The sequence below is a fragment of the Brachyhypopomus gauderio genome, chromosome 12 (assembly GCF_052324685.1).
Source record: "Brachyhypopomus gauderio isolate BG-103 chromosome 12, BGAUD_0.2, whole genome shotgun sequence".
NCBI classification, from domain to species: Eukaryota; Metazoa; Chordata; class Actinopteri; order Gymnotiformes; family Hypopomidae; genus Brachyhypopomus; species Brachyhypopomus gauderio.
Window position 1 is genome coordinate 1,191,336 of NC_135222.1, and position 26,054 is coordinate 1,217,389.

The 26,054-nt window shown below is 39.8% G+C and overlaps 1 protein-coding gene across 6 annotated transcripts in view; it reads left to right on the plus strand.

Moving 5' to 3' along the window:
• The first annotated feature begins 248 nt into the window (after positions 1 to 248).
• LOC143528546 (adhesion G protein-coupled receptor D2) overlaps positions 249 to 26,054 on the plus strand; it is a 65,318-nt gene continuing 39,512 nt past the window's right edge. For 5 of the 6 annotated variants that reach the window (XM_077024247.1, XM_077024251.1, XM_077024252.1 and 2 more), the window contains exons 1-20: positions 249 to 384; positions 590 to 626; positions 703 to 730; positions 1,019 to 1,252; positions 1,436 to 2,068; positions 2,579 to 2,770; positions 3,042 to 3,115; positions 3,205 to 3,492; positions 3,583 to 3,694; positions 3,826 to 3,957; positions 4,417 to 4,510; positions 4,611 to 4,722; positions 5,228 to 5,283; positions 5,438 to 5,564; positions 6,672 to 6,775; positions 7,400 to 7,502; positions 9,564 to 9,717; positions 10,160 to 10,293; positions 10,885 to 11,000; positions 11,924 to 12,044. In XM_077024247.1, coding sequence (XP_076880362.1) covers positions 368 to 384; positions 590 to 626; positions 703 to 730; positions 1,019 to 1,252; positions 1,436 to 2,068; positions 2,579 to 2,770; positions 3,042 to 3,115; positions 3,205 to 3,492; positions 3,583 to 3,694; positions 3,826 to 3,957; positions 4,417 to 4,510; positions 4,611 to 4,722; positions 5,228 to 5,283; positions 5,438 to 5,564; positions 6,672 to 6,775; positions 7,400 to 7,502; positions 9,564 to 9,717; positions 10,160 to 10,293; positions 10,885 to 11,000; positions 11,924 to 12,044 — 2,868 coding nt within the window. In that variant the 5' untranslated portion in view covers positions 249 to 367. The remainder of the gene's footprint in view (positions 385 to 589; positions 627 to 702; positions 731 to 1,018; positions 1,253 to 1,435; positions 2,069 to 2,578; positions 2,771 to 3,041; positions 3,116 to 3,204; positions 3,493 to 3,582; positions 3,695 to 3,825; positions 3,958 to 4,416; positions 4,511 to 4,610; positions 4,723 to 5,227; positions 5,284 to 5,437; positions 5,565 to 6,671; positions 6,776 to 7,399; positions 7,503 to 9,563; positions 9,718 to 10,159; positions 10,294 to 10,884; positions 11,001 to 11,923; positions 12,045 to 26,054) is intronic. The other variant, XM_077024250.1, reaches the window with a different exon arrangement.

The window sequence follows — 26,054 nt, forward strand, 5'->3', positions numbered from 1 at the left end:
ATTTGGTTTATTTTAAACGTTTTGGGGTTTTTTCAGTATGATCTATTGAGAGCGTTCTACAGTAGTTCGTATACTAAAGAAGGTTTGATCTGCTTTAATCTCAAAGTTTCAAATACACAAGCGATAAATTACATTTTTCTTCGAGGTCTCTGTTTCAAAGCTGCACGCGCGCAAACGCCTCCTCCACGCGCGCGCTGCAGCCTGAACTTCTCAATGAATTCTTGGGCTCTGATATCATTAAGGAGTTTCCTCTCAGCCCAACAAGCTAGTGACACCGTGCGCTACAACTTCGGTTTTGGTTTTTAAGGGCAGAAAAGGGAGGCGACGCATTTGAAAATCAGTTTTAGGTACTTTGTGAGTAAATTGTATGAACGACTTCGAAAGGTAGGCAACAGGTAATCATGCGGTTCGTTGTAGTTCTCGGTTGTCAATTTAGGCTGTTCGATGAATGGTTCATATTTTGTATTTACTAAAGACTTCCAGGCTAGTTCTGTAATCTGTAACTGATTTCTAAACAAGCGCAGTTTAACTAATACATATATTTCTTTTGTAACTCCAGCCTGCTTTATTGTGTTTTTTTTCTTTGCAGGATGCATTTGTTGAAAATTATTTGCTCAAATGTTATTGTAAGTACTTTCCTTTTTTAAGGTGTCATTTTCATAACTTCATATTTGTTCAAGTAATGACCTTTGCACTTTTCAGGTTTTGATTCACCACTGCTTTGGAAAAGGTAATATAAGCAATCACAGAAAGGGCGTCTGTTTCAAGTTTGTATTTGTTTGGTTGTTTGTTTTTTACATGATTGGTGGAAAAAAATTTTCTAATGTAACAGCATATGTACTTGACTACTATTATCTGTTGATTACCATTACCTATTGATTAATAGCAAAAAAGGATATGTGTTGTAAATAATTAGAAATTCAAAGGACAGGGTACACCATCATTAGGACAGTTTGGCATGATGCTGGAGTTATGCTGGTATGACTATATCACAGAATCTCTTTTAATTACATGGCAGCTCTTGAAATTGCTGTGGAAAGCAGATCCTCCGGCCCAAATGAGGAGGTTTATTATCAGTATGTACCAGACAAGTTGCAGTGGCACCATGTCCACAGTCTGTGCAGACAGCGGTCCAGAACCTTAGCAGTGATCACCAGTGCTGAAGACAACCAAGGCCTGACCTGCTTCCTACAGTCCTTGAACATCTCCCAGCCTGTGTGGATCCAGAAGAGTCTTGTTCCTGAAATAAGTGGTGAGATTCATACACCGTGATTCACCATCCCCTAATGATTACTGATGTTGTTATGGCTAACATGCTGTCCCATTGTGTGAGAATGAAAAACACTACAGGATCAAAGTTGCATTTTAGAAATAATAATCTATTTCTTTTAAATAAACCACCAAGAAGTGCTTATTGTCCCGTCCATTGTCCAAGGTTCTTCAGACGCCTTAATCCTGGAGTTCCTGGGCCGAAGTGACCATCACTTTGCTCGACTCCTGTATAATTTCCCCAGTTTGTCTGCAGTAACTGTTTGCACTCGTCTGCGCTTCGATCCCACTTGCCTTGGAGTGTCCACCGTCTTCTCCTACTCTACATCTTCAGTCATGAATGAGTTCCAGCTACGGGCTACAGTGACTCAAAGCAAACCCATCAAGCTTGCGCTGCTTGTGCATGGTAAACAAGGCACTTACCAAACAGCATTCGCCAACGATGCCTCTTGGCACTCCGTGTGCGTGAGCTGGACTGGCAGTGGTGGTGAGTGGGCGATCACAGTGGACGGTCTGGAGGTTGGGCGTGGGAGTCACCTGTGCTCGTCTGACCACATCGGTGGGGGCGGCAATTTTATCATCGGCCAAGATCAAGGTGGATCCATCAAACACGAGGAGGCGTTCTGTGGGAGCATCACCCAGTTCTATATATGGGATCGGGTGTTGGACACCACTGAAATCCAAACCATGGCGAAAGAGTGTTCAACCATTCCTTATGGCCTACTTTTCAAATGGAGCGCCCTTGGGCTGGAATTGGAGCCCTCCCTACAGACGCACTGGGGACACTTTCAGTGTCCAGGTAAAGTGTTGTTCATAGAGGTGATCGGAGGGGGCAGGGTTGTGGCCAATGTAATTGAATTAAATGTTGAGCTATATTCTGCCTTCTGCAAGTTTGCAGTATGTAATGATTTCCACCTCTGATGAGGTTTCCTCACTGCTATTGGACTTTCAGCCAAGTTGTATTTGGCAAACTCGGCCCTAAATGGTTGTAAATATTTCATGTATGCTGTAATTCAGAAACCCACCCATCAAAATAAACGCTTTGCCTCTGACACATCGCAACTCATGGGAAACAGACTGTACGCTCTTACAGCCCATTTAAACAATGTGCATATGGCTTGATTTGCACTGTATTAGAGCTGGATTGTTTCTTTTAATCATAGTAGTATTATTTTAGATTAACCAGACAATTAAACAATAACCAAAGAACAGCACTGGATTCTGGGTCTGGTTTAACTAGTTTATTATATTTGCAAAGGCAGTTTAAATATCTTTTTGGTAATTCTGCATTAATAATGTTTGTTCTCAGGTATCAGTGGTCACTTGACTGAACAGCTCATAATCCCCTGGTTGAATGCAAGTTTACAGTATCACAATTTTTCTCTAGAGGATTCATGGATGACAACTAATGACACCTGTGTAACCTTTGACCCTACCAGTGGGAAGTGGGGCTGGGATTACTGCAAAGCACAAAGAGGGGGTGTTTGCCAGTTTCATAAAGGTAGTAATTCTATATATTTACACTGACATTAGCATTTGTCAAATGGCCTTGTCCAGAGCAATGTACAGAATTACGTTATAGTTTCTATCAAGTACATATCTTTTAAATGTATTACTGTTTAGACAGTTTAGTTTGGTGATCATAAGCTAAAGGAAATATATTTAAGTACACATATCGAAGAAGACCTGTACTTATGTCAAAAGCTTGGTGATTGTTATGCTTGTCTATAAGTGTCTTGTTTTAGTAAAATTCAATTTACTTTTTATTACAGAACCATTGGATACCTTTGGCTTTCCCAAGACCCCATTATTTACACAAGTCATTGATAGGTTTTATGACAACCCTGTGAGTGGGTTTTGCTGGAGTTTTATATTGTGTATATATTGAATTCCTTATCGTTCTTATCAACTCAATGTTTGTGTTTCTCTCCACAGGAATTAGAAGAGAGAAATTCAACATTTTCCCCAGAAAATGAGCTAATTTGGTTGAGCTCATTTGCTGAGTCTATTGTGAGGATTATTGAGAGTAATCCAAATATCATCACACCCTCAGACCTGCTGTACCTCGCACAAGCCATTGAGCTGGCTGCAGCTGCTCAGACCAATGAAACAGCTTCCTCTACGGAAGACCTCAAATCCATGGCTACCAACTATTTGAACATAGCCAGCAGTATCATTGATCCTATCTTGGTCAGGCAATGGTTGGATCTGAAGCCGCTAGGGGTAAATTGTTTAAAAGTTCAGACAATACGGTTGTGAGATAACTGTAAAGATTTAAAGTACTTAAATACTTCCTAAATCTGCTTTCTACAGCTGCACCTTAGACCGTTCATGGTTGTAGAGAGCATTGACAAATTGCTTTGGACACTGGCAGATACAATCTTTGCAGAAAAGAAAACCTTTACAGCTTCAACAAAAAATATAGGTAAAGCATTCCTACGGGTGCCAGGAGTGTACTGTTTACTGGGATGTGCTCTGGAAAGCTGCAGTACTACATGAAAACTGCATATATGCATGCATGTTAATCTGGGGGCTACGGGTGTGGTTGTTTTACAGATGTTCATATGGAACCACGGAGGTTATCTCAGATGAGCTGCAGCTGCGTGTATAAACCTTCAGCTAATCATGCTAGCAGCCAAGATGAAATAGTGATCCCAGAGACGGAGGCCCAGAGAATTTACGCCCTTGGTGGGAACGTCCCTACAGATGTCCTGATGTCTGTCTTTAGACTAACATGCTAGGAATTGCTTTATGCTTTCAGTAAATCTCGCATCCAGCCCATAAACAGTATTAGTATTTATTCATATTCCGACCAAAGATTTTGTTTCTCCTACACAAATGCTTTAGGAATACCGACTATGAACTCATAATAAGCATTCAAAGTAAAAAAAAAAAATATATATATATATGTGTGTGTGTGTGTGTGTGTGTGTGTGTGTGTATATATATATATATATATATATATATATATATATATATATATATATATATATATATATATATATATATTATATATATATATATTATATATATATATATATATATATTATATATATATATATATATGTATATGAAAAACTATATAGTTGAGAAATGTAAGCTTTTTGTGCTTGGTATGAATTATAACCTGGATTTCTTCATTGGCAGGTCACAAGGATGTAATGTTTATCCATGCTTACTACAGCCACCTGGTGGAGGTGCTTTCTCAAACTACAGATGATCAGCAGACTGAGATTATAGGGTAAGAGCCTGGTTTTCTCTGCCAGAATTTTATGGTTTCGTTAAGCTGAGTTCATACACCATTATCTGAACCCATTTTGTTCTTGTATTGTTCTTCTCAGATCATCTTTTGGTGTTTTGGCTTCAGCAGTCATATCAGCTACAGTACGAGACGTGTCCAGGGGGCAGAACGTTCCCGTGTCTGTTCAGTACACTCTGTCCACTGCGAAAGTGGTATGGATTAGCAGAGATTTATTCTCAGATTTTAAAAGAGAAGACTAAAGCCATGAGACACTTTTCAGCCTTATGACAAGAGATTGTTGTTTTGGTGCTATCATAGGTAACATAGTAGAGGTATGGTTTGACCTTTGCCTAGAATTTTTTCCCCTCAAAGTCTTCAAAGGATCATCTATATATAATATTTGCTAAATATTTGGAAGCCTGTTTTATTTCTTAGAGATATTCAATATTAGTTTACATAATACTCAGTATTCTGAAGTATTCTGACTATTTTACCTAATGGTCATTTTGCTTATCTCATACTTAAAGCATCTAAAATTTACATAACAGCAAAGTGCTGAGTAGTGATCATCTGACTGAGGATTTCTTCTGCAGTGTAAAACGGTTCATACATCACACTTGGTAACTTGTGCAACAGTTGAAATAGAGCTTTGTAGGTCTCTTGGCTTGACCAAAATGGAGTTGCATGAGAAGAAACATTTGTTTTTTTTTATTGTAGGAGAGGCATTACAAGCTTTACAAGCCTGTTTGCATATTTTGGAATGTCAGTGTGATGTAAGTCAGTGGACCTGTTCTGGGTCATCATTCTGGATGTTTATAAGTCTGTAGTTATGATGGTGTAAAATACAGTCACACCAGATCAACATCACTCTAAGACGTGACTGAAAGTGATGCAGGAAATTGTTCATTTTTGACCCCGTTTTCTTAGGGCTGCACATGCGAGTGATTGGTCAGGCAACGGCTGCAGTGTGTTGTCTTCTGGGTTCGAGGTCACGTCCTGCTTCTGCAACCACACCACCAACTTTGCTGTTCTTATGAATTATATGGAGTTTAGGGTATGTATACGGGATGTCAGTGTGAGTTTAGGGTATGTATACGGGATGTCAGTGTGAGGTTATTGTATGTATACGGGATGTCAGTGTGAGTTTAGGGTATGTATACGGGATGTCAGTGTGAGTTTAGGGTATGTATACGGGATGTCAGTGTGAGTTTAGGGTATGTATACGGGATGTCAGTGTGAGTTTAGGGTATGTATACGGGATGTCAGTGTGAGGTTATTGTATGTATACGGGATGTCAGTGTGAGTTTAGGGTATGTATACGGGATGTCAGTGTGAGTTTAGGGTATGTATACGGGATGTCAGTGTGAGTTTAGGGTATGTATACGGGATGTCAGTGTGAGGTTATTGTATGTATACGGGATGTCAGTGTGAGTTTAGGGTATGTATACGGGATGTCAGTGTGAGTTTAGGGTATGTATACGGGATGTCAGTGTGAGTTAAGGGTATGTATACGGGATGTCAGTGACTGATAAAGAGGAAATATGAATGCATTCAGATCCGTTCACACACACTAGTTTACATTACACTACACTACACTACACCACATTACACTACACTAGTTTACATTACACTACACTACACCACACTACACTATACCACTCTACACCACACCATACTACACCACACTAGTTTACACATTTACATTGATGGCCAGTACAGTGCCAGTTGTGTCCAGTAGAGGTCTCTGTTACCCTGCAGAATGGAGATTGGTGGAGAATTCCCTGGTTCAATATGAATTTCTTTCATATTGTATTTCTTATAATTAGGTGTTTATTTATTTATTTATTTAAGAAAAGCTTCACTTAAATCAGTGTTCCTTGTACTATTATAGAAATAAATTCTATCAACTTATTTTGGAAGATGTTGCTTAACAGCTTCCCTTAACCAATGTCCTTAATTGATCATTCAATGGGAAAATGTGAAACTTTTCAGAACAGAAATGTTGAATCACTTTTACCATGCTGCTGAGTTTAGTATCTAGTCATATTGCTCGAAACTTGATGTAGACACTTAATGGAGAGAAACATGATGGAGAGAGAAAAAGAGAGAGAAAATGAAGGGTGTGTTTGTTGTGCGCCCTCTTTACCGTCTCTCTCTGCAGTGGAGTGTGGAGGAGGAGAGTGTTTTGACCAAGCTGACGTTTATTGGGTCAGGGGCCTCACTCTGCGCACTCCTGGTGACCTTGATGCTGTTTACCGTGCTGGAGTAAGTGGTTTCCAGGGATACACTGCCACAGCAACTACACCCCTGTGAATGTGTGCTATTGTGTGTGTGTGTGTGTGTGTGTGTGTAGGATGTGAAGATTTTAAATTCTGGATCATCATCCTTCCATACTTCAGTAATCCTCATAATGGCGGCGCATTGCCACTGTAGGAGTTCATGTTATTAAGTGCTGTCCTGCATTTGTTATGCATTTGTGACCGCAAGCTATCAGACCCTCATCCAGACGTCAATAAGACCGGCTTCTGAGGCGAAAGAAGTATTGAACATTGCTAATCTGGTAATTAGTGCTCTGTGGCTAAACAGACACAGTGCTCAGAACTGAGGTTTTATGGTCACACAGGAGGTGTGTACACTGAAGTTAATTAAGCACAAGGGTCACACTGGGAGAGGTTAATCAGTGTAGTATTGGGCTGGCCTATTTCATTAAGAGATTTATGGCTTGTTTGCAGCAGGCCATCAACCTACTGACACTCCGTTAGAACTAGGAGAATATTCTAATATAATGTGTCAACAAAAAAATAATTTCCTAAATCTTCAGTGTTATTTATTTTTTTAATCTAAAGGTTAAATGTTTAAAGCATACGTTTGTTCTCTGTATCTACACAGTATTCCAAAATCAGACCGCACATCTATCCACAAGAACCTTTTTATATCTCTCACCTTTGCCCAAATTGTCCTTCTCTGCGGTGGTTCTACTATTCATAATAAGGTATGTGCAGTACATGCAAAATGAAAATGCAGTGAATGGCATGTAAGAAATATCCCATCAACTATATATATATATATATATATATATATATATATATATATATATATATATGTTGACTAACTAACGTGAAGTAATGCATTAGTTACTTCATGTAACACATTAACAATAATTAACTAACGTAATGTAAACGTAACAGTTGTACCTTTTTTGGTATGACCTTAAAGGAATATATTACATTGTACTGATTTACATACATAAGTAATGGATAACTTGGAAATATCCAGAATCTATCAGCATAGAAACTGAAGTGTGTTCATACTGTTTTTAGTTGTTTAGTCCCTTTTGCTCCAAACTAAAACACTAAAGCTCTAAAAAGGTGCGAGCAACAAAGAGCCAAACCAGGAGCTGCAACTGTTACATGTTTACTTAACATTAGTTAATTATTGTTAATGTGTTACTTCATGTGTTGTTCATGTTAACTAATGCATTACTTCATGTTAGTTAGTCAACACAATGTAAAGTGTTACTATATGTACTGTATATTATACACTCACCGGCCACTTTATTAGGTACACCTTGCTAGTACCGGGTTGGACCCCCTTTTGCCTTCAGAACTGCTTTAATCCTTCATGTCATAGATTAAACAAGGTACTGGAAACATTCCTCAGAGAGTCTGGTCCATATTGACATGATAGCATCACACAGTTGCTGCAGATTTGTCGGCTGCACATCCATGATGTGAATCTCTCGTTCCACCACATCCCAAAGGGGCTCTATTGGATTGAGATCTGGTGACTGTGGATTTGAGTACAGTGAACTCATTGTTGTGTTCAAGAAACCAGTCTGAGATTATTTGCACTTTATGACATGGCACATTATCCATCAGAAGATGGCACACTGTGGTCATAAAGGAATGGACATGGTCAGCAGCAATACTCAGGTAGGCTGTGACATTGACACAGTGCTCAATTGGTACTAATAGGCCCAAAGTGTGCAAGGAAAATATCCCCCACACCATTGCACCACTACCACCAACCTAAACCGTTGATACAAGGCAGGATGGAGCCATGCTTTCATGTTGTTGATGCCAAATTCTGACCCTACCATCCCAATGTCACAGCAAAAATTGAGACTCATCAGACCAGGGAACATTTTTCCAATCTTCTATTGTCCAATTTTGGTGACCCTGTGCGAATTGTAGCCTCAGTTTTCTGTTCTTAGCTGACAGGAGTGGCACCCGGTGTGGTCTTCTGCTGCTGTAGCCCATCCACCTCAAGGTTCGATGTGTGGTGTGTTCAGAGATGCTCTTCTGCATGCCTCGGTTGTAACGACTTGCCGTTCTATCAGCTCAAACCAGTCTGGCCATTCTCCTCTGACCTCTGGCATCAACAAGCCATTTGCGCCCACAGAACTGACGCTCACTGGATATTTTCTCGTTTCCTGACCACTCTCTGTAAACCCTAGAGATGGTTGTGCATGAAAATCCCAGTAGATCAGCAGGTTCTGAAATACTCAGACCAGCCCATCTGGCACCAACAACCGTGCCACATTCAAAGTCACTTAAATCACCTTTCTTCCCAATTCTGATGCTCGGTTTGAACTGCAGCACATTGGCTTGGCCATGTCTACATGTCTAAATGCACAGAGTTGCTGCCATGTGATTGGCTGATTCAACATTTGTGTTAATGAGCAGTCGGACAGGCAGGTGAACCTAATAAAGTGGCCGGTGAGTGTATTTATGCGTGTGTGTGTGTGTGTGTGATGCAAATTAATATTCTACTTTTTATCTTCTGTTAACTTTTAACTGATATATCAGTTGGTAAAAGCAAAAAATATTAATTTGCACTTTTAAACTTTTAACTGATATATTTATGTATGATAAAAAGTAGAATGGTTAAAATGCAAAGATTAATACCTACATAATAATTTTCTAGCAGTCTCCAGACACCCATGTAAGCAATTTTTAAACATTGGCTGAGCTGCCATGTTTGGCATGATGTATATAAACTTGGTGTTTGACCTTTTGACCCCTAGCACTTGGCCTTTGACTTTTGCCCTTAGGTGGCCTGCACCCTGGTAGCTGCCCTGCTTCATCTGTTCTTCATGGCAGCGTTTAGCTGGATGTTGGTGGAGGGGTTGCTGCTCTGGAGTAAGGTGGTGACTGTTAATTTGAGCGAGGATCGCCACATGAAATACTACTACATGATTGGCTGGGGTAATATAGAGGCGGTCTTTTCCAAAAAGCCCTTTTATGGCCTTATTTGTGCAGTGGCAAGCACAGTAACTCAGATCGGGCAGATAGGAAAGTAGAGCCCATGTCCGTTAATGTGCAGTCAGAGTTTTTGCATTTTTGCAGTATTTCATGCTGATTGATGTTAAACTGAAAATGTAAATATTTTAATGTATTGACACGGAGGCATGTTAGGAAGAATGTTTGGAATGCGTAGCTGAAATGTGAAGGTTTTTCCTATATCGATCAAATGACTAACTAGGCACGCAGTCTGCAGTGAGCCAGGCGTAGCCTTGTTTCGGCCAGACCAAACAAATAAAAAATAAAAGTCCTATAAATGCAGAAGCATGGTGAACGAGTAGGTGTGCATGTACTGCACACTTAGGCGTGATCTCCCCATGCTCACCAAGCTGACTTTCTCCACCAGGTCTGCCCGTCCTGATAGTCACCATCACTCTGGCCTCAGCCTCGGGTGATTACACGGCCGATGGCCACTGCTGGCTGAGCGTACAGAATGGAGTCATATGGGGATTTGCTGGCCCCGTCATCTTCATCATTATGGTGGGACTAGACCTCTTCCCCCTGTCCATTTGTTTAGGGCAGTTCCTTCCTTATGTCCGTTCACACATGCCATCTGTGTTTGTTTTTGCATATTTGTTCAATTTCATGAAAGTGTAAGATGTACTGGAATTCAGTGTCATATCGTGTTATTAACATTCACTTAACCCCTAATGGAATTGTACTTGTATTCTCATAGCTTATGAAGTCTTTTGTATTTATCTGTTTATTATTTATATTTTGATTTTGCTGTCATTGGGAATTGTTAAAATTTATGTGTTAAAAAAAAAAAAAAAATTAAGATTGTTTCCCACACCCAGATTACTCTTAGGACTCAACTAAAAACTTTTTCTATCTGGTTTTCATATGAGGAACTTGTTGAGGATACACAAACAATATATCTCTGTGTATACTGAAACTGCCAATGTTGCACAGACTACATGGGCAGTGTAATTATTATTCATTACTGTATGTTATATTAAAATGTCAGATTTCAGGTCTATTTTGGAGTGTGCTGCAGTCCCTGTAGGATCGATCTAATCTATGTTCATAGTATATTTTTGTTGATTTAGAAGGTTTTGTGCTCTCCTCTAGGTAAACATTATGGTGCTGACCCGGGTGGTGCTCATTACTATCGCCACTGCTAAGAGAAGGTCTCTGATGCTGGCTGCTAACACTAGTCCTGTGAATCAGGTGTCAGAACAGATAAGGTGAGTTTTTTTTGTCTTATTTTTATTTTTCTCGTTTAAATGGAGACTTTCACCTTCATTTACTCATATGAATCTGTTCCCATAACCCACTCCTTCTGAGTCACCACACGGAGGTGCCATTTTATAACCATATTGACTGTCATCATACAGTTCATACAATTTAACTGATTTTTAATTTTTATTTTTTTGTCAGGATCTTAGATTATTGACTTGTTTTACGTTTTCCAGGGAGGAAATGTGAATGCAGACTTTGTTTTTTGTGCCCTGTAATTTCATAAATTAACTGTACATTTGGGTGGTCTAGCAAACTCCTCCACTATTACTGAGATAGAACTGGATTTTAACAGACCCATATACTGTCAGCCCTGTTGCCTTATAAATATTCCCCCTTCCTCTTGATATTATAAACAACCATAATACAAATTAAGCTGCCACAGTCAGCCATAATTTCCTGAAGCGAAAGTGAATTTTCATAACCTGAAGTGCCACTGACATGATTAGTTCTCCTGTATGAGCGGTGGTGGTGCAGACCTCAGTACGTCTGTGTGAGTGAGTATCAATGCAAGCGTTGAAAGTTGGTGGCCAAACATGGCGCTGGCGAGGGAAACTCAAACACACACTTCCTCCTCCTGGCCAGCCTGACTTTTCTCACAGCTGGTTCATTTTAGTGGTCACCTGAACTGGAAGGTAATTTTATACTAAACAGAATTAAAAGTGATTTAGTGTGAAAATGGTCACAATGTGAGACTAAACAGTAGCGCTTGTTGTGCTTGGACTGACCCAAACTGTGAGGAAGGCACGAGACCAGAGTCCAAAAAAAAAAAAAAAAAAAAACCCCACAGTTCACTAGAAATCCGTTGTCCTGTGTGCGAGTAATGTAACCTGCACGCACCACTGCTACGAGACCTGTCTATGTTCCACAGGTCAGCAATAAAAGCAGTGCTGGTTTTGCTACCAATTCTGGGCCTTACCTGGCTGTGTGGGCTTCTGGTCCCTTTCTCCATCATCATGGCATACATCTTCATCCTTCTCAACTCACTGCAGGTACGTTTCATCCATCTCTCTCTCTCTCTCTCTCTCTCTCTCTCTCTCTCTCCCTCCCTCCCTCCCTCCCTCTCAGTCAAGTCTGTTCTTACTCTGTCTTAGCCAGTCTTTCAGCTGACCTATTCAGTCACTCAGATATGATCAATCTTTGTGAACATGTTCAAACCGACAGTGAGGGCTTAGGGAATGGTTGAGGTGTGAACGCTCATGAAATGCATACCATGGTGACTTTGGGTTTACTACTCATACCATGGTGACTTTGGGTTCACTACTCATACCATGGTGACTTTGGGTTCACTACTCATACCATGGTGACTTTGGGTTCACTACTCATCCAACGGAGTGGTATAAGCATTTTAAGTTGGCTGACTCAGGAAAGTTAGAATACATATACAGATGTTTTTATTTTTTGATAGTTTTGTTACTCAGCTTAATTGTACTAATTACCGCCTGTGTTATTTTTAAAAAGATCACATCGAGGTTATTTATTAGGATCCTTAAAGCAGAGTGTTAAATTGTAAAACTACATCTAGAACTTAATATTTCTTAAGATGCTTTTTTCTAAATTATTTAAGAATAAATCATTCTCTTGCATTTGTTAAATATTTTTAAATGAATTTTCAGTTGCTTCTTTTTCTTGTTACTTATTTAGTTATCTGTGTATTTACAGCCACTGCTGGAAATTAATTAAAATCTCTTACAGCAGTGTTATACTTAAACAATTTCTTATTTAGTCATTGCTATATATTTTTGTATTTTTGTGATTTTCATTTATGAAAACTTTGGATTATATTTTAGACAAAAAGGAAACTATTTCTGAATAATAAGCAATTTGTATTTACTTACAGTTTCATACTATTTACTAAATTCTACAAGACTACATGAAGTATGTGCACATTGATGATAAATGTCTTAAAATCATTTAAAGGTTTCTTCTTGATTTCCTCTCATGTCCATTACCACCACAGAAACTTTAATACAATGAAGATACATCTCAATTTTTCCATATTTCAGAATAACATTTGAAATGCAATATATGAAATTACATAACTGCCATATTCTAATATTTAATTATTAACTTTATACATATTTGTTCAGTTTTAGAAGTTAATGTATAGCTTTTTGGATGCATGCTTCTTGAATTCTGTGTTGGCAATTTATGTTTCTTAATCAACTGTATCTTTATTAGAGATGCATATTTTGCAGGAAAAATCGATAGAAATTTAGTTCGAGTCAGATCATTAAACGCACTATAAATAGTTTAGTTTCACTGACATCTAATTAAAATCTTGTAGCATAGTGGTAATTGATGTAGAAAGTTGTTGAATCATACTTTTACCGAACCACTTCCTTTTAAACCTATGTGAGTAAAAATTACGTTTGTGTTTGTGTTTGTGTTACGGCTGTTCAGGGTGCAGAAAAGTAATCGTAGAAATTATGTAGTATCTCATGACTTCTCTTGGCTTTTTTTGAAATTCCACACTGTTTTAGTCCCTTGCCGGAGATATCATTAAAGCACTGCTTGTCTGTAGCTTGGCGCACATGCTAAACTGCTCAGAGGAGTGATATTGCCTCTAATCTGAAGTTGTTATTTGAGATGCGCTGAAATAATAAAGGATCTTTTGTCTGTATCTTAGACAACTGGTCGGTGTAAGTAAGGTCAGTTTATTAAATATTATTTGTATCAACAATGACTACAAGATTAACAAAATAATTGTAATCATTTAAATAATCATTTAGCAAATGTGGTTTTCATGCAGGCTTAGAGTAGCCATATCATCTGAACTATTGCTTCATTCCACCTTCTTGCAAATGACCTACTTCAGCGATGACTACGCATGCTTGTCCATCCTTAGTCAAATATGTTTGTGTTCTGAAGCTCAGCTGAGACCAAGTCCATACGTGTGGTGTTATTTGGGAGGTGGGCGTTTATTGCTATTATTTGAGATGGTTGGAACCGATCCTATTTCCTGTCTGCTCAAGTCAGTAATGTGTCTGTAACTATAACTGGTTTAAATTTTAAACAGCTGACAGAATTGAAAACAGCTGAAATTGAGGTAACTATCAGAATAAAGTGTGTCAACAGTTAATGACCGTCTTAAAGCCAGGAGCGAAGTCACTTTAAGAGTCATTGTAAAATAGCGTGCCAGCCTTTATTAATTTTTTTTTTTGGGGGGGGGGGATGACAACACAAGCAAACAGATGTAGATTCAATTACTAGTTGATTCATGTTTTCCCAGGAATTTTCAAGCCCTTATTTTCTCTGTAACATCTCAATCATACGAGTTGTTTGTAAGTGCCAAGACTGAATTATAGAATAGTGTGTGTATGTTCTTTAAGCATAAAATCTTTAAAATCTTAGTGCATTTAAATAGCTTGATGAAAATTCTAAAAAGTCAGACAGCCAGTGCACATGCCAGCATGTGGGTCTTTAATGACCATTTTGTTGAATATGCATCTTTAATGGCTGTGTGGCTTTACAACAAATATTGAATTTAAGCACATTAAATACAGAGGGTGCAGGACAGCAATGTCCAAATCTGCAGCCATACAAAACAAAATCATTAGTGTTTAATGCGCTATTGAGTAAAGCCTACTTGAATTAGTGCTTGTACGGAGTGTACATTCTTACCACTACATCACTACATTAGGTTAATCCTAAACATTGTCTTAGAAAATGATGAGTATGTGATATCCATTATTAATCTAGACTGGAAGCAAAAACCTTCGAAGCCCATTTATGAAATTCATGTTAGATTTTCCTCCATGTGTCATTGTATTTTCAATAGGCGGCAAATACAACATAAACTTCAGGCTAGAAGGTTTTATTGTTAAATCAATAAAACAGATCATGTTGACGAGCCTGTTCATTGCTCACACTTCATGTTGGTTGCTTGACAAAACTATTACAGTATGTCCGTTTGATTGGAGGATCCCTTATTCCTTCCTCCCAATATCCATATTAGGCAACAGGTTTTTACAAGAGACTTTTCTTAGTAAATTGACATGTGAGGAAATTTATAAAGTAACACGTTATTTACCATGTTTGTGCACCGTGCAGGAGCCTCAGGTTGTTGGATGTAAATGTAGAGTGTGTTTATTATTCTTCTAAAACTCATCATTATAAGAAACAGGAGCCAAAGACCATACAGGGAAGCTTCCTCTTGATCATAAATCCAATAAACCAACAGGCTGGCACCATACTGGAACACTCTAGAGAGCATCAGAAAAACAAACTGTGAGAAGTCCTGCCAACACAGGAATTATAGGAGTTGCTAAAACACAAAACAGCAAGACCTTTAAATCCAATACAAACAGCACAAGGACTGTGTGTGTGTGTGTGTGTGTGTGTGTGTGTGTGTGTATACACACACACACACGTATGTGGACTGCAGCATTGTGTAGCCATGGCATCATTTCAGTGCTATCGATACTTGAATGCAGCATGCTTTCGAATATTGTAATCATTCAACCTGATTAATGGTCCTAGGAAAGATGGGCAGTATAATGCTAATATACCTCATGCAGTTCCCAGCCAAAAAAGAGAGAGAGATATGTGAGAGCAGGGATAAAGGGATGGAAGACCACGCCCATATCCGTTCATGAGCATTCCTGAAACAACAGGCAGATTAAATTATTTCACTTCTATTTATGAACCGATGAACCCCAGGAGATATAGCTGAGCCTCATGTGCCCCTTTATCAAGCTGGGAATAGAAGGTTGAGGGAGGAGGAAGCTCTTGATTTGGCCATAAATCGCTCGACCCTCTGTCATGCAATCTCACTGCAATGTCATTCAAAAGCTCGGCCCTATCTATTACCTGCATATAATAGGGCCTCACCATGCACTGGCCCACGCATTATTAACCCATAACTCCACTCTATCAATAACTTTGAGTGGAGCAGGAGCAGAGAGGGGGAGGGGTTGGGGTCACACACTCACGTCAGGTGTTTTGGGGGGGGGGGAGGGGGGGGGGGATGTAGAGGTTTTCTTAATTGAAGGTTGTTAATGGTTGGTTATTGCCGTCATTGCGTTTTTACCAGATGATTAAGGCACTTTGACTGCTCGATGTTTTAATGAATTAAAACTTCCTTAAACAAAAATGGATTTGTTTTGGGTCAAGTTGCTATAGACTGTGGTATAGGCTGTGCTATCCTTTTTGAATATTAGCATAAATTCTAAATAAATAACAAGAGGTATACTATAATAATAGTTAAATAAATAAATAACAAGAGGTATACTATAATAATAGTTAAATAGTTAAATAACAAGAGGTATACTATAATAATAGTTAAATAAATAAATAACAAGAGGTATACTATAATAATAGTTAAATAGTTAAATAACAAGAGGTATACTATAATAATAGTTAAATAGTTAAATAACAAGAGGTATACTATAATAATAGTTAAATAAATAAATCACAAGAGGTATACTATAATAATAGTTAAATAGTTAAATAACAAGAGGTATACTATAATAATAGTTAAATAACAAGAGGTATACTATAATAATAGTTAAATAAATAAATAACAAGAGGTATACTATAATAGTTAAATAACAAGAGGTATACTATAATAATAGTTAAATAAATAAATAACAAGAGGTATACTATAATAATAGTTAAGTAGTTAAATAACAAGAGGTATACTATAATAATAGTTAAATAACAAGAGGTATACTATAATAATAGTTAAATAACAAGAGGTATACTATAATAATAGTTAAATAACAAGAGGTATACTATAATAATAGTTTCTCCCCCTCCTTCCCTTCCACAACTTTTATAATCAGCTTTTTTCCCATAGGCTTTGTTTACAGTATTTGGGCATCTGCAGTAGTTCTGTGCTGTAGTACTGTGCAGCAGTATTTTGCTGTAGTTTTGTGCTGCTGTACTGTACTACTGTGCTGTAGTGCTGTGCTATAGTTCTGTGCTGTAGTGCTGTGCTATAGTACTGTGCTGTAGTTCTGTGCTGCAGTACAGTACTGTGCTGTGCTGTAGTGCTGTGCTATAGTTCTGGGCTGTAGTTCTGGGCTGCAGTACAGTACTGTGCTGTAGTGCTGTGCTATAGTTCTGGGCTGTAGTTCTGGGCTGCAGTACAGTACTGTGCTGTAGTTCTGTGCTGTAGTACAGTACTGTGCTGTGCTGTAGTGCTGTGCTATAGTTCTAGGCTGTAGTTCTGGGCTGCAGTACAGTACTGTGCTGTAGTTCTGGGCTGTAGTACAGTACTGTGCTGTAGTTCTGGGCTGTAGTTCTGGGCTGCAGTACAGTACTGTGCTGTGCTGTAGTGCTGTGCTGTAGTGCTGTGCTATAGTTTGGGCTGTAGTTCTGGGCTGCAGTAAAGTACTGTGCTGTAGTGCTGTGCTATAGTTCTGTGCTGTAGTTCTGTGCTGTAGTACAGTACTGTGCTGTGCTGTAGTGCTGTGCTATAGTTCTGGGCTGTAGTTCTGGGCTGCAGTACAGTACTGTGCTGTAGTTCTGGGCTGCAGTACAGTACTGTGCTGTAGTTCTGGGCTGTAGTTCTGGGCTGCAGTACAGTACTGTGCTGTAGTTCTGGGCTGCAGTACAGTACTGTGCTGTAGTTCTGGGCTGCAGTACAGTACTGTGCTGTAGTTCTGTGCTGTAGTACAGTACTGTGCTGTGCTGTAGTGCTGTGCTATAGTTCTGGGCTGTAGTTCTGGGCTGCAGTACAGTACTGTGCTGTAGTTCTGGGCTGTAGTACAGTACTGTGCTGTAGTTCTGGGCTGCAGTACAGTACTGTGCTGTGCTGTAGTGCTGTGCTATAGTTTGGGCTGTAGTTCTGGGCTGCAGTACAGTACTGTGCTGTAGTGCTGTGCTATAGTTCTGTGCTGTAGTTCTGTGCTGTAGTACAGTACTGTGCTGTGCTGTAGTGCTGTGCTATAGTTCTGGGCTGTAGTTCTGGGCTGCAGTACAGTACTGTGCTGTAGTTCTGGGCTGCAGTACAGTACTGTGCTGTAGTTCTGGGCTGTAGTGCTGTGCTATAGTTCTGGGCTGTAGTACAGTACTGTGCTGTACTACTGTGCTGTAGTTCTGGGCTGCAGTACAGTACTGTGCTGTAGTGCTATGCTATAGTTCTGGGCTGTAGTTCTGGGCTGCAGTACATTACTGTGCTGTAGTTCTGGGCTGCAGTACAGTACTGTGCTGTAGTTCTGGGCTGCAGTACAGTACTGTGCTGTAGTGCTATGCTATAGTTCTGGGCTGCAGTACAGTACTGTGCTGTAGTTCTGGGCTGCAGTACAGTACTGTGCTGTAGTTCTGGGCTGTAGTTCTGGGCTGTAGTACAGTACTGTGCTGTAGTTCTGGGCTGCAGTACAGTACTGTGCTGTAGTTCTGGGCTGCAGTACAGTACTGTGCTGTAGTTCTGGGCTGCAGTACAGTACTGTGCTGTAGTGCTATGCTATAGTTCTGGGCTGCAGTACAGTACTGTGCTGTAGTTCTGGGCTGCAGTACAGTACTGTGCTGTAGTTCTGGGCTGTAGTTCTGGGCTGTAGTACAGTACTGTGCTGTAGTTCTGGGCTGCAGTACAGTACTGTGCTGTAGTTCTGGGCTGCAGTACAGTACTGTGCTGTAGTTCTGGGCTGCAGTACAGTACTGTGCTGTAGTGCTATGCTATAGTTCTGGGCTGTAGTTCTGGGCTGCAGTACAGTACTGTGCTGTAGTTCTGAGCTGTAGTTCTGGGCTGCAGTACAGTACTGTGCTGTAGTTCTGGGCTGTAGTTCTGAGCTGTAGTACAGTACTGTGCTGTAGTTCTGGGCTGTAGTTCTGGGCCGCAGTACAGTACTGTGCTGTAGTTCTGGGCTGTAGTTCTGGGCTGCAGTACAGTACTGTGCTGTAGTTCTGGGCTGTAGTTCTGGGCTGCAGTACAGTACTGTGCTGTAGTTCTGAGCTGTAGTTCTGGGCTGCAGTACAGTACTGTGCTGTAGTGCTATGCTATAGTTCTGGGCTGTAGTTCTGGGCTGCAGTACAGTACTGTGCTGTAGTTCTGGGCTGCAGTACAGTACTGTGCTGTAGTTCTGGGCGGTAGTTCTGGGCTGCAGTACTGTGCTGTAGTTCTGGGCTGCAGTACAGTACTGTGCTGTAGTTCTGGGCTGTAGTTCTTGGCTGTAGTACTGTGCTGTGCTGCTAATATGGGTTTGACGTGGGGCTTTTCTTTCTTGCTGTCACCCAGAATACAAGTTATTTTAAAAATCTTGTGAAACAAGATTAAAATGAGTAATCAGGCCTGTTTCCAACACTTTACTTGAGGTATTTGTTCTGTTGTTATCCATTTGCACACCCCTTCTTTCTTTCTTTTTCAATCTTTATTTCTTTCTTTTTTCTTCACTAAGACCCATCAAATGTTATAATTTGTCTTTGTGTCAGGGTGATATGTACCAAATCTGTGGTGTATATTTTATTTCCAACAAAGTCTCCACTGTATAAGTAATGTAATATGTATAAGATCGTGTTTGTATTTATTATTCTGCAGTAATTTAACTGGACAAAGTAATCTAGGATATAAGACGGAACCTTTTTTATACAGTAGACATTTGAAGTCACAAGATCCTCAAGTCTCTGCTTCTTTTATTTGAACCTCAAGATAATTTTGATAAATAATTGTTATATATAAATGTTAACACATTTCATGGGTTTGTGGATGCTGTCCTGCATACACAAAATTATTAACCCAGAGATCATTTTACCATGTACATTTAATGGTTAGAAAGGTAACACGGTGGAAACTCAGTATATGCCACTGCCGTGTGTAAAATCAACCCTGCACCAAAGACAAGTGCAAGTGCCATACTGCAATATAACAAAAGATAATCACTGTGAATAACACGCTCCCTGTCAAGAGTAAAGTGAACTTCATCGTGATCATAGTCCACTAAAAGAGCTCGCCGTATTCACAACCCACCCGCATTTATTTGTCTTAGAATTACCTGCCATGTCCATTTAGTAATAGTGTGTGTCATATGAAAGCAAACCATGCTGCTACCCTGGCAGGAGACTGGGGATCACATGACCCGCCGGGTCTGACCTCATGACCCTTCTAAGAGCACCCCCATCCCACTCCCAAGACACACACACACACACACACACACACACACAGAGCCATGCGCCCCTCCCACCCCCCACCCCCCCCCCCCCCCCCCCCCCCCAGAGTGTCAGGCATCATTCTGACATACAAATTGTCTATGTCAAAACAATGACTGTTCTGTATAGTTTAGTATTTTGCCATTTCAAGCTGTCATGAGATTGGAGGGTTGGGTGCGGTGCAGGGGGTTTATCTTCAGATGGTGTGTGGGGTTCATAACACTTAGAAAGACCTTTTAAAGCTGTGAAATAGTGCTGTAGACTGTTTGGTTGGCTGTGGTTGGCTTTGATGTATGCTTACAGTATCATTAACAAGAACTGGGTCAATATGGGACAGAAAATGCTTGCTCTTTTTCTTGGCATTTGTTGTTCTCTCTCTTTATCTCTCTGTTCTTTTTGTATCTCTCATTTTCTCTATTCTTTTTTTAAATCTCTATCCCTTTTTATGCAAAGGTTGTCAAATTCCTGTGCCAGTTTGCAAGTGAACAATTCTTCTCTAGATGGAAGTGAAATCCAAAATAAGCATGTTCTGTATGTATTATTCACGTGTCTACTCTCTGTAAATCATTACTCCGTCAGAATGAAATCTTAATTGTGGGGCACTGTTTTTACTAACTGAGAAGAACTAATTCAACGAATGACTCTTGGATCCCCTCCAATGTGGATTAACAACAGAGGGCAAAACAACTGAGTGTCTGGTGGTAGAGATTTATTGATTACAACAGGGGAATCTTGAGCATATTTTCAGGAGCACTGTGCACTTAAGGATGGAACAAAACGTGAGAAAAAGGCACCGGGTTTGTGCAGCTCCCCAAGGCCTCGCACCCTTCCCGCACGTCGTGGCCGTAACGCTGACGTGGCCGCTCCTCACCCGTGTCATTTTCTCCCAGGTCCGCTGTGCTGCCCGGCATTTAATGAGTGTTTACCAGGACATGTTGATTCTTATTAATCTGGTTCCTGTCGACTGCGCGACGCTGGGTGGGAGGATAGAGAAGTATCATGGTTTGTGTTAAGGGTTCGGAGCCCTAGGTGGGAAAAACCCAGAGTGGCTGACAGGTCCCCGGGCCGCTCCTGAGGCACGCTCTTTACACTGTGCAGATGTGCCGCTCTGCTTTGTTATCCTTAGTAATTATCCTCATTAAGTGAAAGCATGTGCCAATCACGGCCCTTTGAATTGGCCGTTTTGGTCGAAAATCACCCTAACGCTGTCCACGAGCGCATCAAAGCCCGTCTTAGCTGAGCTCATTAGCACGTGAAGAAAGCCGAGGCATGAGATGGCGACGTGTGTAACGCCCGCTACGCCAACAGCAGATTGTTTGGCTCTCAAGTGGGTACAAATATGATGATTATCAAATTTAAGACTTTTCACCTCTAGCTGTTTAGTCATGTGAAAGCATGCATGGCCTATTTAAGTCAATTTATCTTGCGCAGTAATGTTTTCTTGACTAAATTAGCCTCTGTGGCAGGGGTGGTAGTGAAGAAAAACAGAGTCCCTGCCTTTTCACGTTGATGAGTGTCTGCTTCTAAAACGGTCCAAGAGAAGAGACCATTTCACCACTCTACAGAGACGGACAAAAAAAAAAACACAACACTGAGGAAGGAGAGATGAGCAGAGAGAATCAAAGAGACTGGAAAAGTAAGATGTATGAAGTCTTCATTTCAATGAGCAACCATTCGTTTTCACTTTGGACTCCTGTGATCCGTAGGCAGCTTTGATTGCATGTGACGCTCGCCCAGAGCAACACCTGATAAGGATTGATGCTCCTGGAAAGTGCTGCCTTAAGCGCACATGGCACGTGTGATTAACCCCAGTCCCTCAGCTGTTCAGAGGAGACCCGCCGAAAACAAACGCCTCCTACTTGTGTATCTTCAGACTATAAGTATTCGAATTGTTAGTGATACAGTCCACTACTTCTAATTACACATCATTATCATTTCCATTATTATCTAACTCCTTATATTTAGTTACATTGCTTGCTTGTAGGCTTGCTTTTGTTACTCATCTTTTTAATTTATGAAATGCCTAATATGATCTGCATAAAACATGAATGATTAGCATATGGATATAAAAATATACAATTTTTTGTGGATAAGAATAAAGTCTTTTCAAACAATCACTAATCCTGCCTGTAAGGATGAAAATTATTCAAATTTCGATAATCTTTTTTTAAAGATGATCTGATTGACATCATTAATTAATACAACATTCAGAAAAATCACATTTCTTTTTAAAGATTATCTTTAAATGCACATCAAACACTGCCTGTGATTTTTACTTGTTTTTACAACATCTTGAAAGCTCTTGGCATGTTAACCATCGGGACCCCCCGCTCTCCTGCTCTTTGTCTGATGAGGTCGACATGTTCACTGAGAAGCGGCCTGGTTTGGTCATAGCTTCAGGCCCAGCTGGGCTGTCTTAACCGGCTAAATCTTCACATTTTTCCTGCTGTCAGTGTAAACTATGTAATTAGAATATGTCTTACACTGATGGTACAATATCATACGTTTTGACAAGAGGGCACTCAAAAATGTCTCTCGGATACCCAAGTATCTTTAATTAAACAGTCTTTTAGCTCATGGACATTTCTCTCCTCTTCAAGTTCAAAGAGTGTGGTTTGACCCATGTGCTAAAAGTTTGGATCAGCTGTCTGCAGGGATGTTTGACTTGGCCCTCCAAGTACGCAATGTGAAAGTGTCTTGTTTAAAAGCTGCTTTGTTTACTGCTCATTTCTCCCCTTACCTTCCCACATATGTGCACCATGAGTTTGGGGAGTGTAGGATCCCTGCGGATGGGTTATGCCCTCGCTTTCGTGAACAGCACACTGCTGTCAGAGTTTACATTCAAAACAACAGCTGTAGAAAAATTCGCATTTGATTTGCCAGAGTGATATGTTTCTCTGATGTACGTAACAACATACTAAGAATTATTCTTAATGATAATCATATACATGTGCAACATTTTAATGTGAATTGTCCTTAAATGAAACATTTAAGTTTAGGTAGGGATAGTTATATAAGTCATTTCTATGAAGAAAAAAAAACTTTGTTGAAGCCCTGTTTTTGTACACTAAACTCCATCAAAGTAATTTTTGGCCTGTCTGTCATGTGTTCTTCTTGGTACGTTGATACACTGGGTTTTGAGAGGCTCATTGTTGTCAAGGGGAACAGGATGGTGTGATGCTGCTGTTGCTACATCTCACAAGCATTTAACCAACAAGACTCTTCTGGGTTTTTGACCGCTGTGGTGGTGAATTTTCTTCTTTCTTGTATTTTGATTAGTGCCTTTGGTTGTTGTCTTCCTTTCTGGTCTATTAACCTGTGAGATCCTCAAACATATGTATTACCACAAGGAAGTAATGATAGACTCTAAATGTTAGTGTCCACAGGCCAATCTTACACTGTAATTATTGATACTATGTTATATTTTTTTCCATTACCCATTAATTTAAATGGATGGATGGATGAGTAGATAGGTGGACTGATGGATTGATAGATTGATGGATTGATTGATGGATTGATGGGCTGGTAGTCATTTAATTGACTGCATTTTTAATTATAAATAAGTCAGTGGAAAAAGTGAGTTTCAAACTATTTGAACCAGTTTTACAACTGATCCACGTCCTGGTTATATAAAGTGGCTTCTAGTCTTCATGCATTACTGAGTATGTGCAGCTGAACAAAGAGTGGAAACTGAACACATTTTTCTCATTCCATGTGTAGAATTCTGTGCAATTTACAGTTATTTGAATGTAAACATTACCTCCCACACTGGCCTCCTTACATATAGCGCCCCACGTTTCATACATAGAAAATTGCTCCAGAAGACTCTTTTCACACCTCTGTATTAGATGTGTGCTACGTAAAGCTTGATTCGTCCTCAGAGATAAGACAGTGCTGAAACAGAAAAATACTGTATTGTGTCCTTGTGAGGCCTTTAAGTGACAACCATATTTTTGAACATTCCACAGTTTGTGCAAAAGTATTGCGTCCTCTTAAAGATGAGGATATCCTTACTTGCTAGAGAGCGCATGAATGTGGATATGATTATGGTGCAGACTCTTTTTTTTGTCAGCTTGGAGAGGAGGGCGCGATATTTCGTCCACATACATGCTAGCGCCCCGTGAACATGCTTGCGCCCCGTGTTAGTGGGAACATCTGTTTTGCGCTTGCTGTTCCTCTTGGCTGCTTTTCAATTGGATTTCCTCAAGCAGGTCCAAGAGCTGTCACCTCTGCCAGGCTCTGTTAGCTATCACTGCTGGCCCCTATATTAAGTAGGTGTTTCAGGGCTAAGTTAATAACTCTCCCCTCCTCCCCTGACTGCCTCACCTCAGTCTCGTCTCTGCCTCTCTTGTCCACAAGACTGGGTGGCCTGTGGATATCCTCCATCCTTCTCACTTCTTGCTCTGTGTGTGTGTGTGTGTGTGTGTGTGTGTGTGTGTGTGTGTGTGTGTGTGTGTGTGTGTGTTTGTGTGTGTGTGCGTGTGTGTGTGCGTGTGTGTGCGTGTGTGTTCTCACACAGGCGTGCTAGTGTAAGGGTGGACCTTGTGAACACTGCTCATTTTCTGCAATTCCCTTATGCCTTCCCTCTTTCTCCCTCTCTCTCCCCCTCTCCCTCTCTTTTTTCTCTCCGTCTCCCTCCATTCTCCTCTCTCTCCCTCCATCCTCCTCTCTCTCTCTCTCTTTCTTGCTGTCTCTTCTGTGAGCTAGCCGGCTCTCTTAATTTGAACAAGAAACGTCTTGCGTATGGCCACATTATTTATGCATGAATGAAACAAGACAAACAAACGATCATCAGACTGTTAGGGTCTTGCTTACTGTTAACAAATGTGGACGTTTGTCCTCATTTCCACAACTCAAATTGATCATTGCAAATTAAATGATTTTTAATTTAAATGATTTTGGCACATCAGTGATAAATCAGGGATTAATTTTTTTGTTACACATGAGTAAGATTTGGCAGGGGCCATTTTTAGAGGGAGATTGATTTTTATTTTTGAATTAGTCCTCATGAATTAGTCGGTGTAAGATTTAGTGTGACAACATAAAATTCTTAGATTTCAGATGTCGATGTAGTGTATCATTTTAAATAGTATAATATTGTGATATATAACTGCAGAAACATTATCCTTAGGTGTGTGCAGGGAAACTTTAGCATTAACTGTATATTTGACAGTTCATGCACTTTGTTCTGAAGGAACTTAATTAAAATGTGTGCTTGATTTAAAAGTAGACAATGCAGTTACATTCTGTCATTCATGTCTGTTGAGTCAACACATTTGAAATTATTTCTGGTTTTACAAAGCCCTGAAGCAACCTGAGCCATTCTTTGAAAAGGTCTAAGTTAAAATGACTGTAGTCTACACAATAAGTTAATTAGACTGAATTTGTGTAGCATAGCTCAGAAATAGTAGCACAGATATGAGTTTTTTTTGTTTTGTTTGTTTATTGTAGGGGCCTTTGGGACGTTTTTGTCTCTTATTACTGTAATTACAGCTGCATATGGTTGTGCTGATGCTCACAGACTCAGGCCTTCGATCCCACAGTGATTGATATATCAAACCTCTGTTATATAGAAAGAGACATGTCTCCATGTTTTGTGCGCATAATTTCAGAAAGATTCGGATATTCAGGCAGTTCAGCCACACTCCTTGTTTGTAGAAGCACCACATTAGCCCTGTTTGTTAACCTTGGAAATTCATTCGAGATTTTTTTTTAAGGCACACTGAGGGTACTGAATTAGTTACGCCATTAGCATTTTATTTTTGTACTGTATGTAATTATTATTTTTATACTGTTTATTCGTTCAAAACCAAGGTGTCACATCTGGCTAACGTCATCCCCTCGGTATATCCTTGGCCTTAGATATATACAAATTTTAGGAATATATGGTTTAAAAGAATAATGCTCCTTTT